This window comes from Nematolebias whitei, chromosome 17 (genome assembly GCF_014905685.2).
Source record: "Nematolebias whitei isolate Nwh7 chromosome 17, NemWhi1, whole genome shotgun sequence".
NCBI classification, from domain to species: Eukaryota; Metazoa; Chordata; class Actinopteri; order Cyprinodontiformes; family Rivulidae; genus Nematolebias; species Nematolebias whitei.
The window spans coordinates 33,852,288-33,868,773 of NC_056514.1; the positions used below are offsets into that span (position 1 = coordinate 33,852,288).

A 16,486-nucleotide genomic window follows, 5' to 3' on the forward strand; every position below is an offset into this window, starting at 1 on the left:
AAAAAAAAAAAGTAGTCGTCCAGAGGACCTAGTTTAACTTTGTTGGACAGAGAAAGAACATTTGTAGTCTGGCCAAAAATTCACTTTAAACTTGTTTTTTTATTTATTTTATAATTCCAGCACATAGTCATCATTATGCTGACAGGAATTAAATAAAGCGAGAAAAAAATGGTAAAAATGGATTTGCTGTTTCTAAACTGACTTCTATCATCTTTTTTTTTTAAAGCTCCTCATCTCAAATCCACACAAATACATCAAAAACTAAGCTAACAATCTCAACTTTAAAATAGTTATAAAATTTTAAAAAAATCCCCAACAAAAACTCAATTTACTGATAAACACTGCAGATTTTTTTTTTTTTTTTTTATAATTTAAAAAATAAAAAAAATAGAAGTACAAGCCTCAATTAAAGTAAATTTAAAAAACAAATTTTAATCAAAAGAATTCTGTGTTAAATGTTGTCTTTCCTACCCCAGACCCAGCTGCCGGCAGATCACGCTAGCATCTCGATCTGTCCAGTGGGAGTTGCACACCGCACCCCACTGGCCGTTCAGGTAAACCTCAACCCGTCCACTGCCAGACAAGGAGCTGCCAACCAGCCGAACTGCACCTACAACCCAGAAACAAACAGGTTTAAACCTCAGCAGTACGGCTGGGCGATATGCACCGAAATTAATATCTCGATATTTTAAGATAAATGGCGATATACAATATATATCTCGATATTTTTTCCTTTCCATAAAATAATAAAAACATATTTCTAAGTCAAAGCTTTGTCCCAGTTGTCACACAGGCACATTTATTAGCAAACAGCTGTAACTCTACAAATTAAATGTAAAAAAAATAAACTAGCAGTAAATGTCACGGAGACATAAACACGAGGTGTGGACGTGCCTTGGTGGCAGTCGCAGTAAGCCCAGCCGATGGCTCCAGAGTTCTGTCTGAAGAAGCACCATGGATTGGACTCGCGGTCCGGGTTCCTGCAGTAGCTGTGGTCCCCCAGTCCCCGGCCCGGGTACTGCATGACATAGTCTGGAAACTCGGTCCACTTCAGACATGGTGCACCAGAGTCGGTCTGGGACACGGTGCCGTTGTAATACCCCAGCTCGGTGAATCCCTCAGAGCAGGACAGAGGCACTGAACAGAGGAAGAGGAGGGATGAGGAAGAGGAGAGGATAAGATGTTCTGGATGAAATGAGGCTGGTTTAGGTCAGAGGAAGGTGGACCTCATCTTTAAATCCCATTATCTCCATGTCTGAACAGAAAAAACCAACATGAATGATTCTTCTTCTCTGCCCCGCCTGATGTCTCCCCCCCGGCTGATCCAAGCTGAGGAGGACATCAAGCCGGACCTAATGTAACACGGGGGTGACCGACAACCAGAACCTTCTCTGAGAGCGAAGAAAGTGAGCAAGAAGCTCAGACAGGCTGGGAAACTGCTGACATGAAAGAAGAGCGAATTAAACCACAAAATGTGGTGTTTATAATAAAAACCTTTCAGAAAAGGACGAAACGAGCCGAGAAGCCTGCAGCTAAACTTCAGCTGATGCTGCATTCAATGGACCTTTGAAAAGAGTACAGCTTCACTACAAACAGAGAATCTGAACCGTGTGTTCACTTATGTTGAATACTTTGTCCAATATTTTATATTTTTTAAAACACCAGTTGTTTGTTTTTTTTACCGTTGCAGGAACAGAATAAAAGTTGCTCATTTGAAAAATGACCTTTAGCTTCAACGCTAAGAAACAAAATAACGCCTACATTAAAACTTTTATTGAATGTTTGTGTTCATATGGTCTTTTCTATGTTTTACATTCAGACTACAGAACTTCAACAAACTTTTTTCCTCTTAATTATGCATCAAATGTTTGGTTCGGTTAGAAATAATGTGCTATGACTTCCAGCTTGTAATTTTATGGGGTTTTTTTGTTGAATTTTTTGGTACCACTTTAAAATAAGGCTCCCCTTATAGATGGCTAATAAACATAATGCATTATCAATTCCTCTATAATCACTTTATAAATAATTACTACCATCATTAATAACTGCTTATTATGCATTAATTAAGGGTGACAGACAAACTGACCAGTTTCTTGCCAAATCTGTTCACCTAGATATTTCATCTAGAGTTGTTATATTAAACATTTCAGACTAAGTTACTAAAATTTAAGTACAATAAGCTTTTTTAAACCTAATTATTTAGGATATAATATTGTACTTTATCACTGCTTTATAAAGTATCTACAACTAATATTATATCCTAAAAAAATAGGTTTACAAATGCTTGTTGTGCTTTCAAGGTAGTAACTTCGTCTGAAATATTTAATATAACGACTCTAGATGAAATAACAGATTTGGTTCACTATTTGACAAGAAGCTGGTCGGTTTTGTCTCCGTTACCCTTAATTAATGCATAATAAGCAGTTATGATTTACAAAAGTCTTTATAGAGGAATTAAAAATGTATATATAAACTATTTATTAGCCATCTATAAGGGGAGCCTTATTTTAAAGTGTTTTTTTTTTTTTTTTTTTACAAAAAATGTTCTTCCACAGAAATACAACAAGGTCCCCTTAATTAATTTTTAAAAGTTGTTTTATAAATTCTACTTCGCTCTAGTTTTGATTTATTATGCTCCTTTTAGCCGTCTTGCTAGTTTTAGCTATAAGCTACAGTTTGGCTCCATTTAACTACTGTTTGATTAATTTTACCTTTTGGATAAGCTTTAGTTAGTTTTAGTTCTTAGCTTGCTAGTTTTTGCTTTTAGCTTTGATTCTATTATTTTTAACTTTCGGCTACTGTTTTGCTCTTTCTGCCATACAACAAGAGTTTTGCTAACTTAAGCGTCAGCTGCGATTATTTTTGCCTTTGATTTTATTTGATTTAATTCTTAGATAGGTTAACGATTTATTTGGTCAAATTTCGTCCAAGTCGTTCAAGCATTTGCAGTTTTTCTAGTTTTAAATTATGACCCATTACATCAGTGGCAGACAGTCAGTGCTCTTTTACTCCTCGTTTTATAAGCGTCTTATTTTCCAGACTCATTTTCATGAAAACCTCAGTTGTTGAAATTGTTATAACGAAGTTCAGTTTGTCTAAATTCCTGCATGTTTTTATGGTTGATTTTCTTCTGGCTTCTGCAGCGATCTCCACAGTGAGCGAACTCGCACAACAGATTTGTCAAATGTTTGACGAACCTGACGCAACCGGGTCTCGAACCAGCAGCCTGACCACCGAGCTACCGCAGCTGCTGCAGTGAAGAACATTTATGGTACATTTTAGAAGGTTAAAATGTGTGTCTCAGTAAAACTATTCTTTAATAAATGAACTTTAACGGTCAAATCAGCTGCATTTCACCTGAGCGGCGCGGTGAAATGCAGCTGATTTGACGTTTGCTCCACGAGTTCTGGAGCGAGTTGAAGGTGGCTTTATATGGCAAGCCAAGTGTCTCATTAATAGCATAGCCACTTTTACCTACTAATGAGACACTTGGCTTGCCATATTAGTCTAGGGCCCTCTAGTGGCTGAAAATGATAATGTTTAATATTTTTATGTCAGTATGAATGAAATTGCCAAATCTCAGACAAAAATTGGGTTATAAATGGGGGGGGGGGTATATTAGTCGCTTTGGTGAATAAGTCGCAGAACTTGCAAATTTATGCAAAAAAGTTGCGACTTATACACCGGCAAATACGGTACATTTATTCTCATATTTTAGACGTTTTTATCCCAAATAAATGACAGAACTCTTCCAAAAATGTAAATATCATTAAATATAAAACATAAAAACATTAAAACATAAATGCAAGTGATCATTTGGTTTCTGGAAAATCAGAAACCACCTCCATACGAACTCTGTCAGTTGTTCTGCTTTTGATTCAAACAACTGTTATTGATTAAAGTCTATATTTTTCAAGTTATTCTTCAAAACATTTTAAATATGAAATATGACAGGACATAAAACTATGAAAAAGTCAGTGATTTGCGTTCAGTTGTGGAGACGGAGTGTGTTCTGTATGTACGACTGACGTGTATCTGTAATTTAAGATAACTTAAATAGGAATATTTAACTTAATAGGAATTACTAAAGTAAAAGTTCAAATCTTCTGAAGTGGGGTTATGTAGATGGATTAATCATCTTACCTGTTGTAGATATTTGTACTGCATCTTTTTGAATAATCTTGGTTTGGAGGGCGGCGGGGGGGGGGGGGGGGGGTAATTTCTGACCTGATTGATGAGCTAATGGCTAGTTAGCATGAATAGCTGATGCCATAAAAACAAAAGATATCCAATACTTTCATTGCAGTTTAGGTGAACTGTTTAAAACAAAAAAAGTATTTTCACACATTTTAAATTCGTAAAGACAAGTCTCAAGCTTCAAGTCTCACAGAAATGTCATGATTTATATATTTATTTTTATAACCATACAAAGCAGATAATAAATGTCTCATTTGCGTGATTTGAAGATTTATTTTCAGTTTTTAACTTTTATTTGTTTACAAGCTCTCCTTCCATTTATTGCACTTCTATGAACTTTATTCATTAAACTAAAAAGACCATGAACTTTGTCAAACCTCCAAAAAAAAAAAAAAAAAAGATGCATACAGCTTTTTTTATTTTATTTTATTTAACTCGCACTGGAGTTTGTTTTACTTGAAGAACTTTGGTCGTTGTTCCACCTTGAAGCCTTTGGAGGATTTTCAGCTCCTAACTATGATTAATGGCAGAGGTTGTCCCAGCTCTGGAGGAACGGCCTTATCTCGAAAACGCACACAGCTTGGCCATCCAGCAACGTTATCTCCTCACTGCAAGACCTAAATGCCCAGCGAACACACGAAAACACACACAGCCAAACACACAAGCGAATAACACTCTAAGGGGAACAAGTGTGGGCACAAGAGTGTGAGAAATGCACTGAAATAAAAGAAGAAACAGTGAATTCAAAGTAAGAACAAAAAAAAAAAAAAACCTTCATATGAAGCTCCTGACCACACATGAAGAATCCTGTCTGTCCCTTTAAGAGGCCACAGGAAGAAACTGAAAGTATTCCGGCTTCCTGCCTGGAAAACACCCAGTTTGCTGCAAACCAGTTCCAGAGCAGAACAGTAAGTAAATCTTTCCAGACTTAAAACTGTGCCTGTATGTGTCCTACACCAACTAAAGTGTGTGGTTTGCTCATTTGTAAGGAAACCCCTGCACCCCATAATGAGAAATGCTGCAGCAAATAGACCAATCCAGTTGTGTAAACAAGAAACTCAGTGTGTGTGTGGCTGCTGTTTTAAGGGTTAGATTTTGATCTATAACCTTTGAGCAAACGTGGAAATAAAGCTAAAAACAAACTCACACAGTCCTCAGTTGCGTCATGGATCGTATGGGCCTGAACATTTTATGAGGTCTTTCTTTTCATGTTAATGTTTTTCAGTTAAGAAGAAGCTCTTATTGCGTAATAGAGGTTGCATGATTCTGGATCTTGAGCAACCCTTTAGAATCAAAACTGGATCATAAAACTTACTCTCTCAATAAAACTGTTTCTTTGTGTGTGATTTTGCCATTACATCGTGTATAATTTCAAACATTTAATCTGAAAAAATTAAAATACATTTTGCTCCCATGTGTTAAATTTAGCCCGTTTGTAGTCCACAAAACATAAAATATTAAAGCCCTAGTATTCCTTGAAGTAACGCATATCGCCCGCCATCTTTCATGACAGACTAAAATCATTTATTATTGATAAATCATAGAGACATCTGCACAAACTCATACAACACTGCACAATGTTAAAGTCAAGGTAAGTAATGACTCTCAGCTACTACCACACAAGGTTTCAGGTCAGTATCTGTACAACTGACTGATTTAAAGCCATTTTTGTGTTGATAATGTCGATTAGCTGTGGTGGCCAGAGCACAATAATGAAACCAGTGTCAGTTCACATGAGGTGCTCATTTAATTAATTAAAAAAGGTAATATATTTTTGCACACACCCAGCAGCTCAAACTGTAAAACTTAAGAGCTCAAGTGAGCAGAGACACAAACTTTTAATATTTGTTCTTTTGCTTGTTTCTTTTTTTAACTAAATTACCGTACTTGCCGCTGTAAACGTTGCACCACCGTATAAGTCGCATTACTCCAAATATGTCTAATAAAGTGGAAAAAACAAATGCATCACTTCGTCGTGTAAGTCGCATCTATTATGCGTCACCACTGACCACCCGGAAATGTGGAACAGTGTTGTGCCAAAAATCGATTGGCTGCCAAATGGTGGCTGCAGGAGCGTGCACGGGAGGATTTTAACAAGAATTTAAGATCAAAAACAACTTAAAAACAATTATTTGTTTGCTCAAAATTATAGCAGTTTAACTTTTCCTTAATAAATGAACTTTAACGGTCAAATCAGCTGCATTTCATCTGGGCGACGCGGCGACATGCAGAAGATTTGACGTTTGCTTCAGGAGTTCTGGAGAGAGAGACGAAGGTGGCTTGTATGGCAAGCTAAGTGTCTCATTAATATCCACTTTTCCCTATTAATGAGACACTTAGCTTGCCATATTAGTCGAGGGCCCTCTTGTGGCTAAAATGTTCCATGTCAGAATGAATGAAATTGTTAACTCTCAGCCAAAAATTGAGTTATAAATAAGGAGGGAAAAACGAAAATAAGTCGCTTTACCGTATAAATCGCAGGGCATGCAAATTTATGCAAAAACATGCAACTTTTACAACGAAAAGTACGGTAAATAATTTGTGCACTAAAACTCCAACCTATAACTTTCCTTCAAACATGAAAACTTGCAATCGTTTGGTAAAAACCACACATCTGAATGTTAAATTATTTAAACAATGCCTTTAATGTCGTGTTAGTTTTCTACTAAATCTACTAATCTGCTCTGAAAAAGCATTTAAACACCAAAAGGTCTTTAGGATCTGCTTATTTCAGCAACAAAATTATCGTAATTGTCCCCAAAATGGTCTTTAATTAAAAAATTATTTTTTTTTTATTTTTCTGTGTTTTTAGAAATGGCATCCAGCAGCAGTTTGTGCGAGGACCAGTTTCTTTGTCCCATCTGTCTTGACGTCTTCGTTAAACCGGTTTCCACTCCGTGTGGACACAACTTCTGCATGTCCTGCATCACGTCCTACTGGGACAACACGCCGGTCTGGCAGTGCCCGATCTGCAAGGAAGATTTCTCAAAGAGACCCAATCTTAAGGTCAATACATTCATTTCAGAGCTGGTGTCGCACGTCAGATCGCTCCGCGTGACGAACATCCCCATCCAGAGTGCGCCTCGACAGCAGGTTGACAGCGATGTGCGCTGTGACGTCTGCACCGCCACCCAGACCGTTGCAGTCAAATCCTGTCTGGAGTGTCTCACGTCATACTGCGATGGACACTTGGAGCCGCATTACGTCGCCTCTGGACTCAAGAGGCACATGCTGGTGGACCCTGTGGAGAACTTGGTGAATAAGGTCTGCAGGAAGCACCGCAGGCTGCTGAGGCTGTTCTGCAGAAACGACAACTCGGTTCTGTGCGACTTCTGCGTCGACGGAGCACATGCCAACCACGACGTGGTTCCCGTGCAGCGGGGGTACGCTGAGAAGACGGCCCTGCTGGGGAAATCGGAGGCCAAAGTGCAGAGGATGATTCAAGAACGATTGCAGAAGGTCCAAAACACGAGGACGCTGGTGAAGCAAAGTGAGGTGAAGACAAAGGAGGTGGTGGCACACAGCACTCGGGACTTAACAGAGCTGGGCTCGGAGATTAAGAAGATCCAGGCGGAGCTCATCAGGGCGGTGGAGGAGAAGCAGAAATCAGGGGAGGAGCAAGCCGAGGCGTTCATTTGCGCCATGGAGAGCGAGCTTTGTGACCTGAAGGCGACGGCGAAGAACATGGAGAAACTAAAACAAACTAAAGATCCACTCAGTTTTCTCAGCTCCTACCCAAACCAGTCCTCACTGCCGCACACCATGGACCTGTCCACGTTCAGCTTCACCCGGCACCTGGAGATCCAGCACATGCACAGATATTTCCAGAGCTCCATCTCTCAGCTGCGGGCGTTGCTGCTTCAAATAAACGAAGAAATAAGCAAGTGCTCCGGCGGCGCAGAAAACGCGTCTAACGACGCCACGCTCGTGTACATGCAGCAGTACGAGGTGAACGTCGTGCTCGACACCGACACGGCTCACCCTCTGCTCAGTCTGTCCGCCGACGGGAAACAAGTGAGGTACAACACGGGCACGGGTCTGTGGGGGAACCAGGTTCTGAGTCCCAACATGTTCACGGTGCACCTCGCAGTTCTGGGGCGGAGAGGCTTTTCATCCGGTAGGTTTTATTTCGAGGTTTACGTCGGTCAGAAGACAGAGTGGTGTCTGGGCGTGGCCACGGCGTCGATCCAGAGAGTCGGGGAGATCGTTCGGAACTCCAACCCTGGACTCTGGGCCATCTGGTTCCTGTTGGACAAGTTTGAAACCTTCAGTTCTCCCGGTGTGTCCGTGCACGTTGGGAAGGTGGAGAGAGTCGGGGTGTTTGTCGATTATGACGGAGGTGAAATATCATTCTTCGACGTAGTCAGAGCCACGCCTATTCACACCTTTACCGAATGTTTCTTTATGGAGGAGCTCTATCCGTACTTCAATCCCTGCGACAACGAGTACGGTTCAAACCTGGCTCCGATGGTCATCATGCCCGTTTGTACAGAGTGAGCATTAAAGTTCATAATCAGTAATCCAGGTACAAAAATCCAGCCAAGTTCAGTCAGGTCATCTTGACGGTTTCTTTTTTTCTTGTGTTGAGAGGTTTCATCCTTCATCCAAAAGGACTTCATCAGTCCGAGGAGCCACAACAAACTCAGTCCCACAAGCTGCACACTTGCACAGTAGACCAACCAGTTTGTTGGTGCCAAGATGGTTTCATGGGGCCCGCCCTCTCCCCCGTCAACTCGGTGGGAAAGGACGTTGATTAAGTCCTTTAGATGAAAGATGAAACGTCTCAACAAAATAAAAAACAACCGTCCAGATGACCTGACTGAACTTTATTGGATAATTTATCCATCCATTCATTATCTTTTACCCGCTTCTTCCATTTTGAGTCAAGAGGGTCGCCGGTGCTCATGTCCAGCAATCACTGTGCTGTGATGATAATTTATTAAGGTTTTATTTTACGGTTTTCTGATCACAAATGTGAAAAAATGTGAAGAAATCAGGAGGGACACTATAGATTATATAAATTTCAATAAAAAAAAAACAGCTGAGAAGTCGGACAATCACAGTTCATCGGCTGATATATGAAGCCAAGTTTGTTCAAATAAAAAAAAAAAATTAATAAAAACAATGCAACCAAGATAACTTGCCATACAAACGCATGGGTAATTAAATGGAGGCATAGCATAGACAGAAGAATCTATCGAGTAGTAATATTTAAATTTTAATAAAATTTTAAGTCTGTTGGTTGAAAATTATGGTGGAGTTCATCTGATCTGATTAATTTGTCTAAAAAAACGTAATGCTGTTTTATTCACATTGGAAGCATTTTAACACCAACAATCTACACGATGAAAATTAGTATAAAGTCAATTTGAGGCAGTTCAGAGCCCTTTTTATTTTTAATTTGCATCAATATGCAACATTTACTATATACCATATTATGCATATTTATTATTTTTGTGTTCTTTTCATTCTAGAAATGCAAAGCTGTGCATTATATTAAACCTAAGTTTTAATAAACTATTAAATGTGTGTTTTGGACTCGATATTGCATCATTGCTCCTCCTGGGTATCTTTACATTCCTGAATTGTCTGAATTTGACTTCCTCCCTCCTCATTGCCTCATTCGGGCTCTTTAATTCATCTAGACACCCGCAGCGCTCACACCCTCCTCAGCGCCACGACGACCGTACTCTGCCCATCGCCATGGGAACGCTCAGCCTCCCTGATGCTATAATCCGTTTTCGTGCCACAATGAGCGTTTGACACGGTTCTCAGTCGAACACTCGGGGTGTCTGTGGCGCCGGCATCGTCGCAAAACACAAACATGTTATTAAACTGCTTGAATGTGCTTTTAACCTGATTTTATTATTTTTAAACAACTATAGTCTGTATTTAACCCATTTAGGTCTTTCTTTTTGCGCTCTGATTAAATTTCACTCGTTTGCCAACGTGTGCAGCTGTAAAATTGCATATTTCAGCCTGAGGAGGAGGGACTCCTCTCCCCACCCCCATCATCATCTTTATCATCATCATGGCCTCCATTCCTCTCAGGGATGCACATAAAGGGGAGAAAAATGAAAATGAGAGGCAGAGGAGTGCAGGCCGAGAGGAGTATATGAGCAGCAGACGAGCTTGGTGACTGAGTCTAAATGTGAAGAAACAATAAATAAAAAGGGAAAACATAAAAATGAATAATGCAAGAAAAGAAAATGGATGCATGACCTTCCACCTACCTGAGTTCTGCACCTCGTTTAGGTAACTGTCCTGAGCCACAACCTGCAGGCAGAACATACAGGACTTTAGATAAACTTCATCTGAACAATTTCAGTAAATATTTCTTGATCAGTTTACTCGTTTATTAGTGGAATAGATCTTGTGAGTGAGATTTAATGACATTTTGTTAAAAGAAATAATGAAAACCTCTATATTAAAAAAAAAGACGAAGAAAGTAATCATACAGGAAACGTGACGTGGTGCACACTACTCACAATAAGCAACCTGTATTAACTTTACATACAGTTGTCATTATTTATTCACAAAGTGTACAAATATTTTGAATGACAAAGATCAGATATTTAATAAATCCTGGTAATCAGAATGACTTGTATTAATATTTGCATATCTTGGACAATTATAATGCCTTTACCAGGTTCTGTGAAGTGCTTCACATTCACTTATAAACTCATACCTTTTATATATTTGACACCATTTTGTATAATTTTTCTTTTTCTAACACAAAAATTCCCAACGTGTTCAATTCTCTCTGAACTGTTTCAAATAGGAGTATTCAAAAACTCTCAAACATTGCAATAAATATGATTTTTCCTTTTTTCTTTTTTTTTTAAAGTGTGAACCCTTCAGAAAAGATGATTTGAAATTCAAAACAGTCTCAGATGGAATTCAATCAAGCAATTAAGTCTAAATGCAAATCTCCAACATAAAAGCTGGAAAATAAATTTAAAAGTTGTTCATGCTGATAATATATTTCTCTCATGAAACTGGTTTCAAACCATAAAGAAGAATAAATTCAACCACTCAGAAAGCTTCGGCTTGTCAATATGATGATATGAGAGCAACAAACATTTTACTTTAATTTAGTTCAACTCGAGCAGCTCCACCTTTGACACCGTATACAAGTCCTATTAATGACAGCCAGCTGTCTGAAAGCTTTCAAATAAAACGGTTTTCATTAAAAGGTATCCTAATACGATTTTATCAACGTTCACATCCAGGGAATAAAGAACAATCTGTCGTGTGAGGCCGTTTCTGAAGGTTTTTTATGTTGAAGTTTGTGACGGATTCATGAATGAGTTATAGTTTCAGCATCAACACTCTGAGGAGAAACAAGCAATGCAGGTAAGAACACGCCTACTGTGCCTCATTAGATGTTATTTGACATTGATGTATAGCCGTTCTTTAAAATCAGGTCAGCGCAACACACACACTATGTGCAATACAACAGCTGCATTTCACCTTCATGCAGGTGATTTCTGCTGCGGTCCAGAAACTAAACACAGCACTCAGAAATACCTGCAGGGGCAGAGCTAAGTGTAGCCTGTGAGGGGGCCATGCCCCCGTCAGCTTGGCCACCTCACAAGCCACCCTAAACAGTTACTACTCCTCTACTCACTGAGCTGCATCAACTAGGTACTAAAACACAATATTTAAATATTGTACATTTTGTAGAGTGGAAACACTAAAGGCAGATAAAGGTATTGCAAAATGGTTATTTTTAAGCTTTAAGAGAATAAGAAGATTAATAAAATGTGTATACATTTAACTAACGCATGGATTGCTTAACCAGAAAACAATATAATGAAAATAAAGTTTACAAATTTCAATCAGAGAACCAACGTTTTAATGAAAATAAATGCATATCAAACTAGAATCGTGGTTCCAGATGTAAATGTGAATATATAAAGTTTTCAGGCTTTGGTTCTGCAGATGCATAAAAAACAACCAGCATCTCCCAGAGGAAGTGGCTCAGTCTAATGGTGCTAACGCAGGAACAGGTGACCTGTTGGAGTGAACATGGACCCTGATATTTCCATCCTTGTCAATCGCACGGCTCGATTACGGTGGTAATCTGTCAGGACGCTCTCACAGCTGCGGCCACTGCACGGCCACGCAAACACACACGCGCACAGGAATAAACAAGCTACGAGCAGATCCATTTCAGCTCAGAGGAGGACGACACTTCTGAGTGATGCTTACAAACAAAACTCACTTAAAAGGTTATTTCTGGAGCGACACGGATTGTATCTCCTTCTTTTTGTGGTAAGGTCATTAATTCTTGGTTTAACTCGACAAAAAGAAAACCCCTTAACAAAAAATACTTGGCAGATGAAATGATCTTAGTTTGTTATGTTGTCTTTAAGTGGAGAAGAGCACAGGCATTGTGGGAAACGTAGTAAATGGGAACATAAAGAAATCCTGATTCTCTTCTCTTTATTTAGCAATCGAATCAAATCCGGTTTAATGAAGAAATCTACGCTCAACGATCGCACAGTATATTGAAAATCCATCGTCATTGCATCAACAATATCGCAATTTGGGCAATATCACCATTGGAATGAGTGCAATAAATTCCCTAACCGTTACAACAATATATGGGTGGAAATGGTGACGCACCCACGCCCGTCTCCATCCTGATTTGCCCCACTGTCGGCCCTTCAGCAAGGCCATTAACCCCCCACCATCTGCTCCCCCCGGGCACCCTAGATGGCAGCCCTCTGCTCCACGCACGCAAGCTGCGGTAGCTCGGTGGTTGCATCAGGAAGGGAATCCGGCATATAAACAATGACCAAATCCTTCGTTAGCTGTGGTGACCGCTGAGAAAGGGAGTAGCCGAAAGAGAAGATTCATTAAATGATAGTGGCCGAGGTGCTAAAGATGCTACGAGTGTTGTGCATGACAGAAAGGATGCAACTCATACTGCCATTATAATTTAACAATAATATTTCCACTGCACGTGTCTTTAATGTATGATCCACAATGCTCATTTCAAGTACAAGCCACAATCAAACCGTTTAGTGACGAATGCATCAGTCGCTCGTTTGACTCATGTTTTATTCATTTATTTCCGTCTGAGCTTGTTTTTGTGACACTTCCTGAACGTTTTCATCTCATTTGGTCTTTTTCTACCATCTGCAGGTGAAAACGAGGAATCGGGGAGGCCCCTTCAAATCCTGCTGTGCGTTAACATCAAAATGTTTTTGAAATGGCTCAACAGTTAAACTTGATCAGACGGCAAAACTGAACATCTGTTTCAATGTTCCAAGACATACAGCTGTGACGCTGATTGTTCTGAGCTCATTTGATCCGATTCAGTTCAATTTAAAATCAGTTTATTTATATAAATTAACACCAAATAACGGAAGTCATCTCAGGGCACTGATGAATTCATATACTTAAAAAAATAAGTTAACGTTATTTATCTGAGGAGCAGACTGCTTTGAGTTTCACTTCGTCACAGAGCTCTCATCTTGAGCAAGCTTAAAGGCGACAGTGGAGAGGAAAAACTCCCTCATGGAGGAAGAAACCTCCAGCAGAACCAGGCTCAGAACAAGCCGCCATCAGCTTCAACCAGCTGGGTTTGAGAGGAACAGATACACAATGGCAGGTCAAGATGCATCAAATAAAAAAAACTATTAAATTGAACAAATTAATTTTAAGAAATGAGGTCAATCTGTCCTCCAGCCTAAACCTAACATAACAAGCCAAGCCCCATAGGATTTATCAAAAAGGAAAGTCTTAAGCCCAGTTTTAAAACTGGACAATGTGTCAGCCTCATGGAAAGAAACTGGAAGTTGGTTCCACGAGAGAGGAGCCAGAAAACTGAAAGATCTTCCTCTCATAGTCCAAGCTTCAGTAAATAGCAGCCAGTGAATGGATTCACAAATCTGACACTTATAAAGTAAATATTAATAATTAGCATTTCTTTTTTTAAACCTTCTGATTCAACCACTGAGAGATTTTTACCATATCAGAATCAAAGTTGCAGATTTTTTTTTTATTCTTCAGAAGGTGCTGCAGCACCCTCATCCCCCCTACTTCCAAGGGGAAGTCCATCTGACCTCAAACACCTGACAGCAGCACCTGATCCCTGCAGGTTTCGGTCTCAGTTTGTCTACATGTGACTAAACTGTTGTGACAAGCTTCAAGCGGGCGCGCGGGGTTCGTGTGCACGACACCGCGGGTGCAGAGGAGCCACCGACCAGCTTCTCCAATGAGATCCCCCTCCCCAGTGAAGGAGAAAGAGGAGGCGGTGTGCAGGTTGTTGTGCTCGGCACCGTGCACGGCTGTGCGCGCACGTGAGAATCAATAGAGCCTGTTTAATTGAGTGCCAGCAGCAGTAATTGGTTAAAATGCGGATCTGGTGCTTGTGCACGCCCCGACCCTGCACCTGCTTTGTTTCTGACATCAAACATAAACAGTTGGAATATCCCTTTAATTATTAACCTAATTTAATTCACAAGAGGGGCAGGTTATTAGAGCATGACCGTCTCGGGACATGGCACAAGAAAAATGAAATCAAAACAGGTCACATAGAGAGGAAAACATTTTTTTTTAATCCACCTGCTCAGAAACGGACACGTACCTCCGCCAGCAGCGGCAGCCAGAGGCAGGCGGATCCGAGCACGCGCAACATTCCCCGGCTGCTGAGAGCCATCCTTCCCGGCCGGTGTGTCCGTGTCACAACCCGAGCTGCTGCCTCTCCTCTCCCATCTCTGGGCCCGAACCTTCCGGGAGCTGGAGCCGCTGCTGGGTGGGAGCTGCTTTTACGCACAAGACAGGGTGCGGCACGATGAACTGGATGAAAAAAAACGCGCGCGCGCACTAATCCAATAGTGGTGAGCTCTGCAAAAAACACCCCTTTCTCTCTTTTACACACAGTTTGGCTTCTTGCAGACACAAACACTCTGCTCTTCTGTTGGATGAATGCACAATCAGAACCCCAAATATATATATTTGTTCTGGGTGACGTCAGGAGTTGAACTCAAACTGTAAAGAGCTGCATATTTAAAAAAAAAAAAAAAAAATCCTGACCAAGCAGACATGGTGAAGCTGAATTTCATGTTTTCACTCACAGCAGAGAGCAGTTTGAGATCAACACTGGGAGAGTGTTTAAGAAAAAATGTTTAAAATAAACCATTTGATTATTTTTCTTCTTCTTTATAAAATTGCAGCAAAAATCAGCATGGACTTAAATTTACAAAGCAAACCAGTCCAATCAAACTCATTAAGCCTTTGTGTCTATAGTAAACATTCATCTTTTTTTTTTTTTTTTGTTTGTTGCACAGCTCTAAAATAAAACGAATAAAAAAAGATGATGTGCACAAAAACAATGGAGGTCAATGGGGTTTTGGTGAAACATGAGACAACTCAGACTCTGGAGCCATGTAGGAACATCATTCAGAGGCTAAACGGGTCACAGACCTTTGAACTTTACACGTCTGAACTGGTGTTTTAATGTATTTTACAGTTTTTACACAACCGCAGTTAAGGTTTTATATAATGTAGCTTTTGGTTCTTTTCAAAATGTTTGCACTGTTTCTTAGATTGTTACAAAATGTATAGGAATTTTGGGCAGCAGCTGCAGAATTGTTATTTATATGTAATATCAACATATTTTATACAGTATGGGGTAGCGGGTGACTTTCAGCTACTGTCACCTCGAATTTTAGCTCATTATCTGCTAAAGTAACTGAGTTACAGATATTTTGTTGTTGTTTGCTAAAGTCCATTAGCTGTGGTGGCTTCTCTTAACAGACCATTAAAGCAATCGCATGATGCAAACATCATCCAAAATATCAAGTTGTGTTCATCCAGTTAAACTGTGTTGTCTGTGTGTTTGTGGGGATTCGATTCGACAGAAGGCCTCGGAAGCAGAAATAAAAGCTGAGCTGCGGTCCAACAGCCGGGTGAAGACAAAACCTCCTGTCAGATGGTTTTTGTTCTGATCTGCAGCGTCGGGAAATCCTTCTTCTCAAATCAGCCCAAAACGCTACATTCAAACTCTGGTGGGCAATTTTGACAAGAGCGATAACAAAATTTAAGTAATGTCACTCTCAGCTAAATTTTGGCTGTTTTGTTTAATCAGTAAATTTTTATTATTTTTACTTAGACACAAAGATTCTTTTTTTTTTTTTTTTCATTCATTCAACATTTATTTAGACAGAAAAGTCACATTGAGCCTAGAAGACTCATTTACACGTGAGATCTGTTTAGACAGACAAAAAGTGTTTCTGAAAATATAAATATTGTAATTTGAAATAATATAATTACA

At 39.7% G+C, this 16,486-nt stretch overlaps 2 protein-coding genes across 2 annotated transcripts in view; one reads left to right on the top strand and one right to left on the bottom strand.

Moving 5' to 3' along the window:
• The window catches only part of si:ch73-127m5.1 (neurotrypsin), a 33,516-nt gene that overhangs the window by 13,519 nt on the left and 3,511 nt on the right, over nucleotides 1-16,486 (bottom strand). The window contains exons 2-5 of the mRNA XM_037690927.1: nucleotides 14,798-15,009; nucleotides 10,431-10,473; nucleotides 895-1,137; nucleotides 472-610 (exon numbers count right to left, since the gene is read on the bottom strand). Coding sequence (XP_037546855.1) covers nucleotides 472-610; nucleotides 895-1,137; nucleotides 10,431-10,473; nucleotides 14,798-15,009 — 637 coding nt within the window. The remainder of the gene's footprint in view (nucleotides 1-471; nucleotides 611-894; nucleotides 1,138-10,430; nucleotides 10,474-14,797; nucleotides 15,010-16,486) is intronic.
• LOC119424052 (E3 ubiquitin-protein ligase TRIM39-like) lies at nucleotides 7,012-8,755 on the top strand. Its single transcript, XM_037691515.1, has one exon. The coding sequence runs from the start codon at nucleotides 7,012-7,014 to the stop codon at nucleotides 8,692-8,694; it is 1,683 nt and encodes a 560-aa protein (XP_037547443.1). The 3' UTR covers nucleotides 8,695-8,755.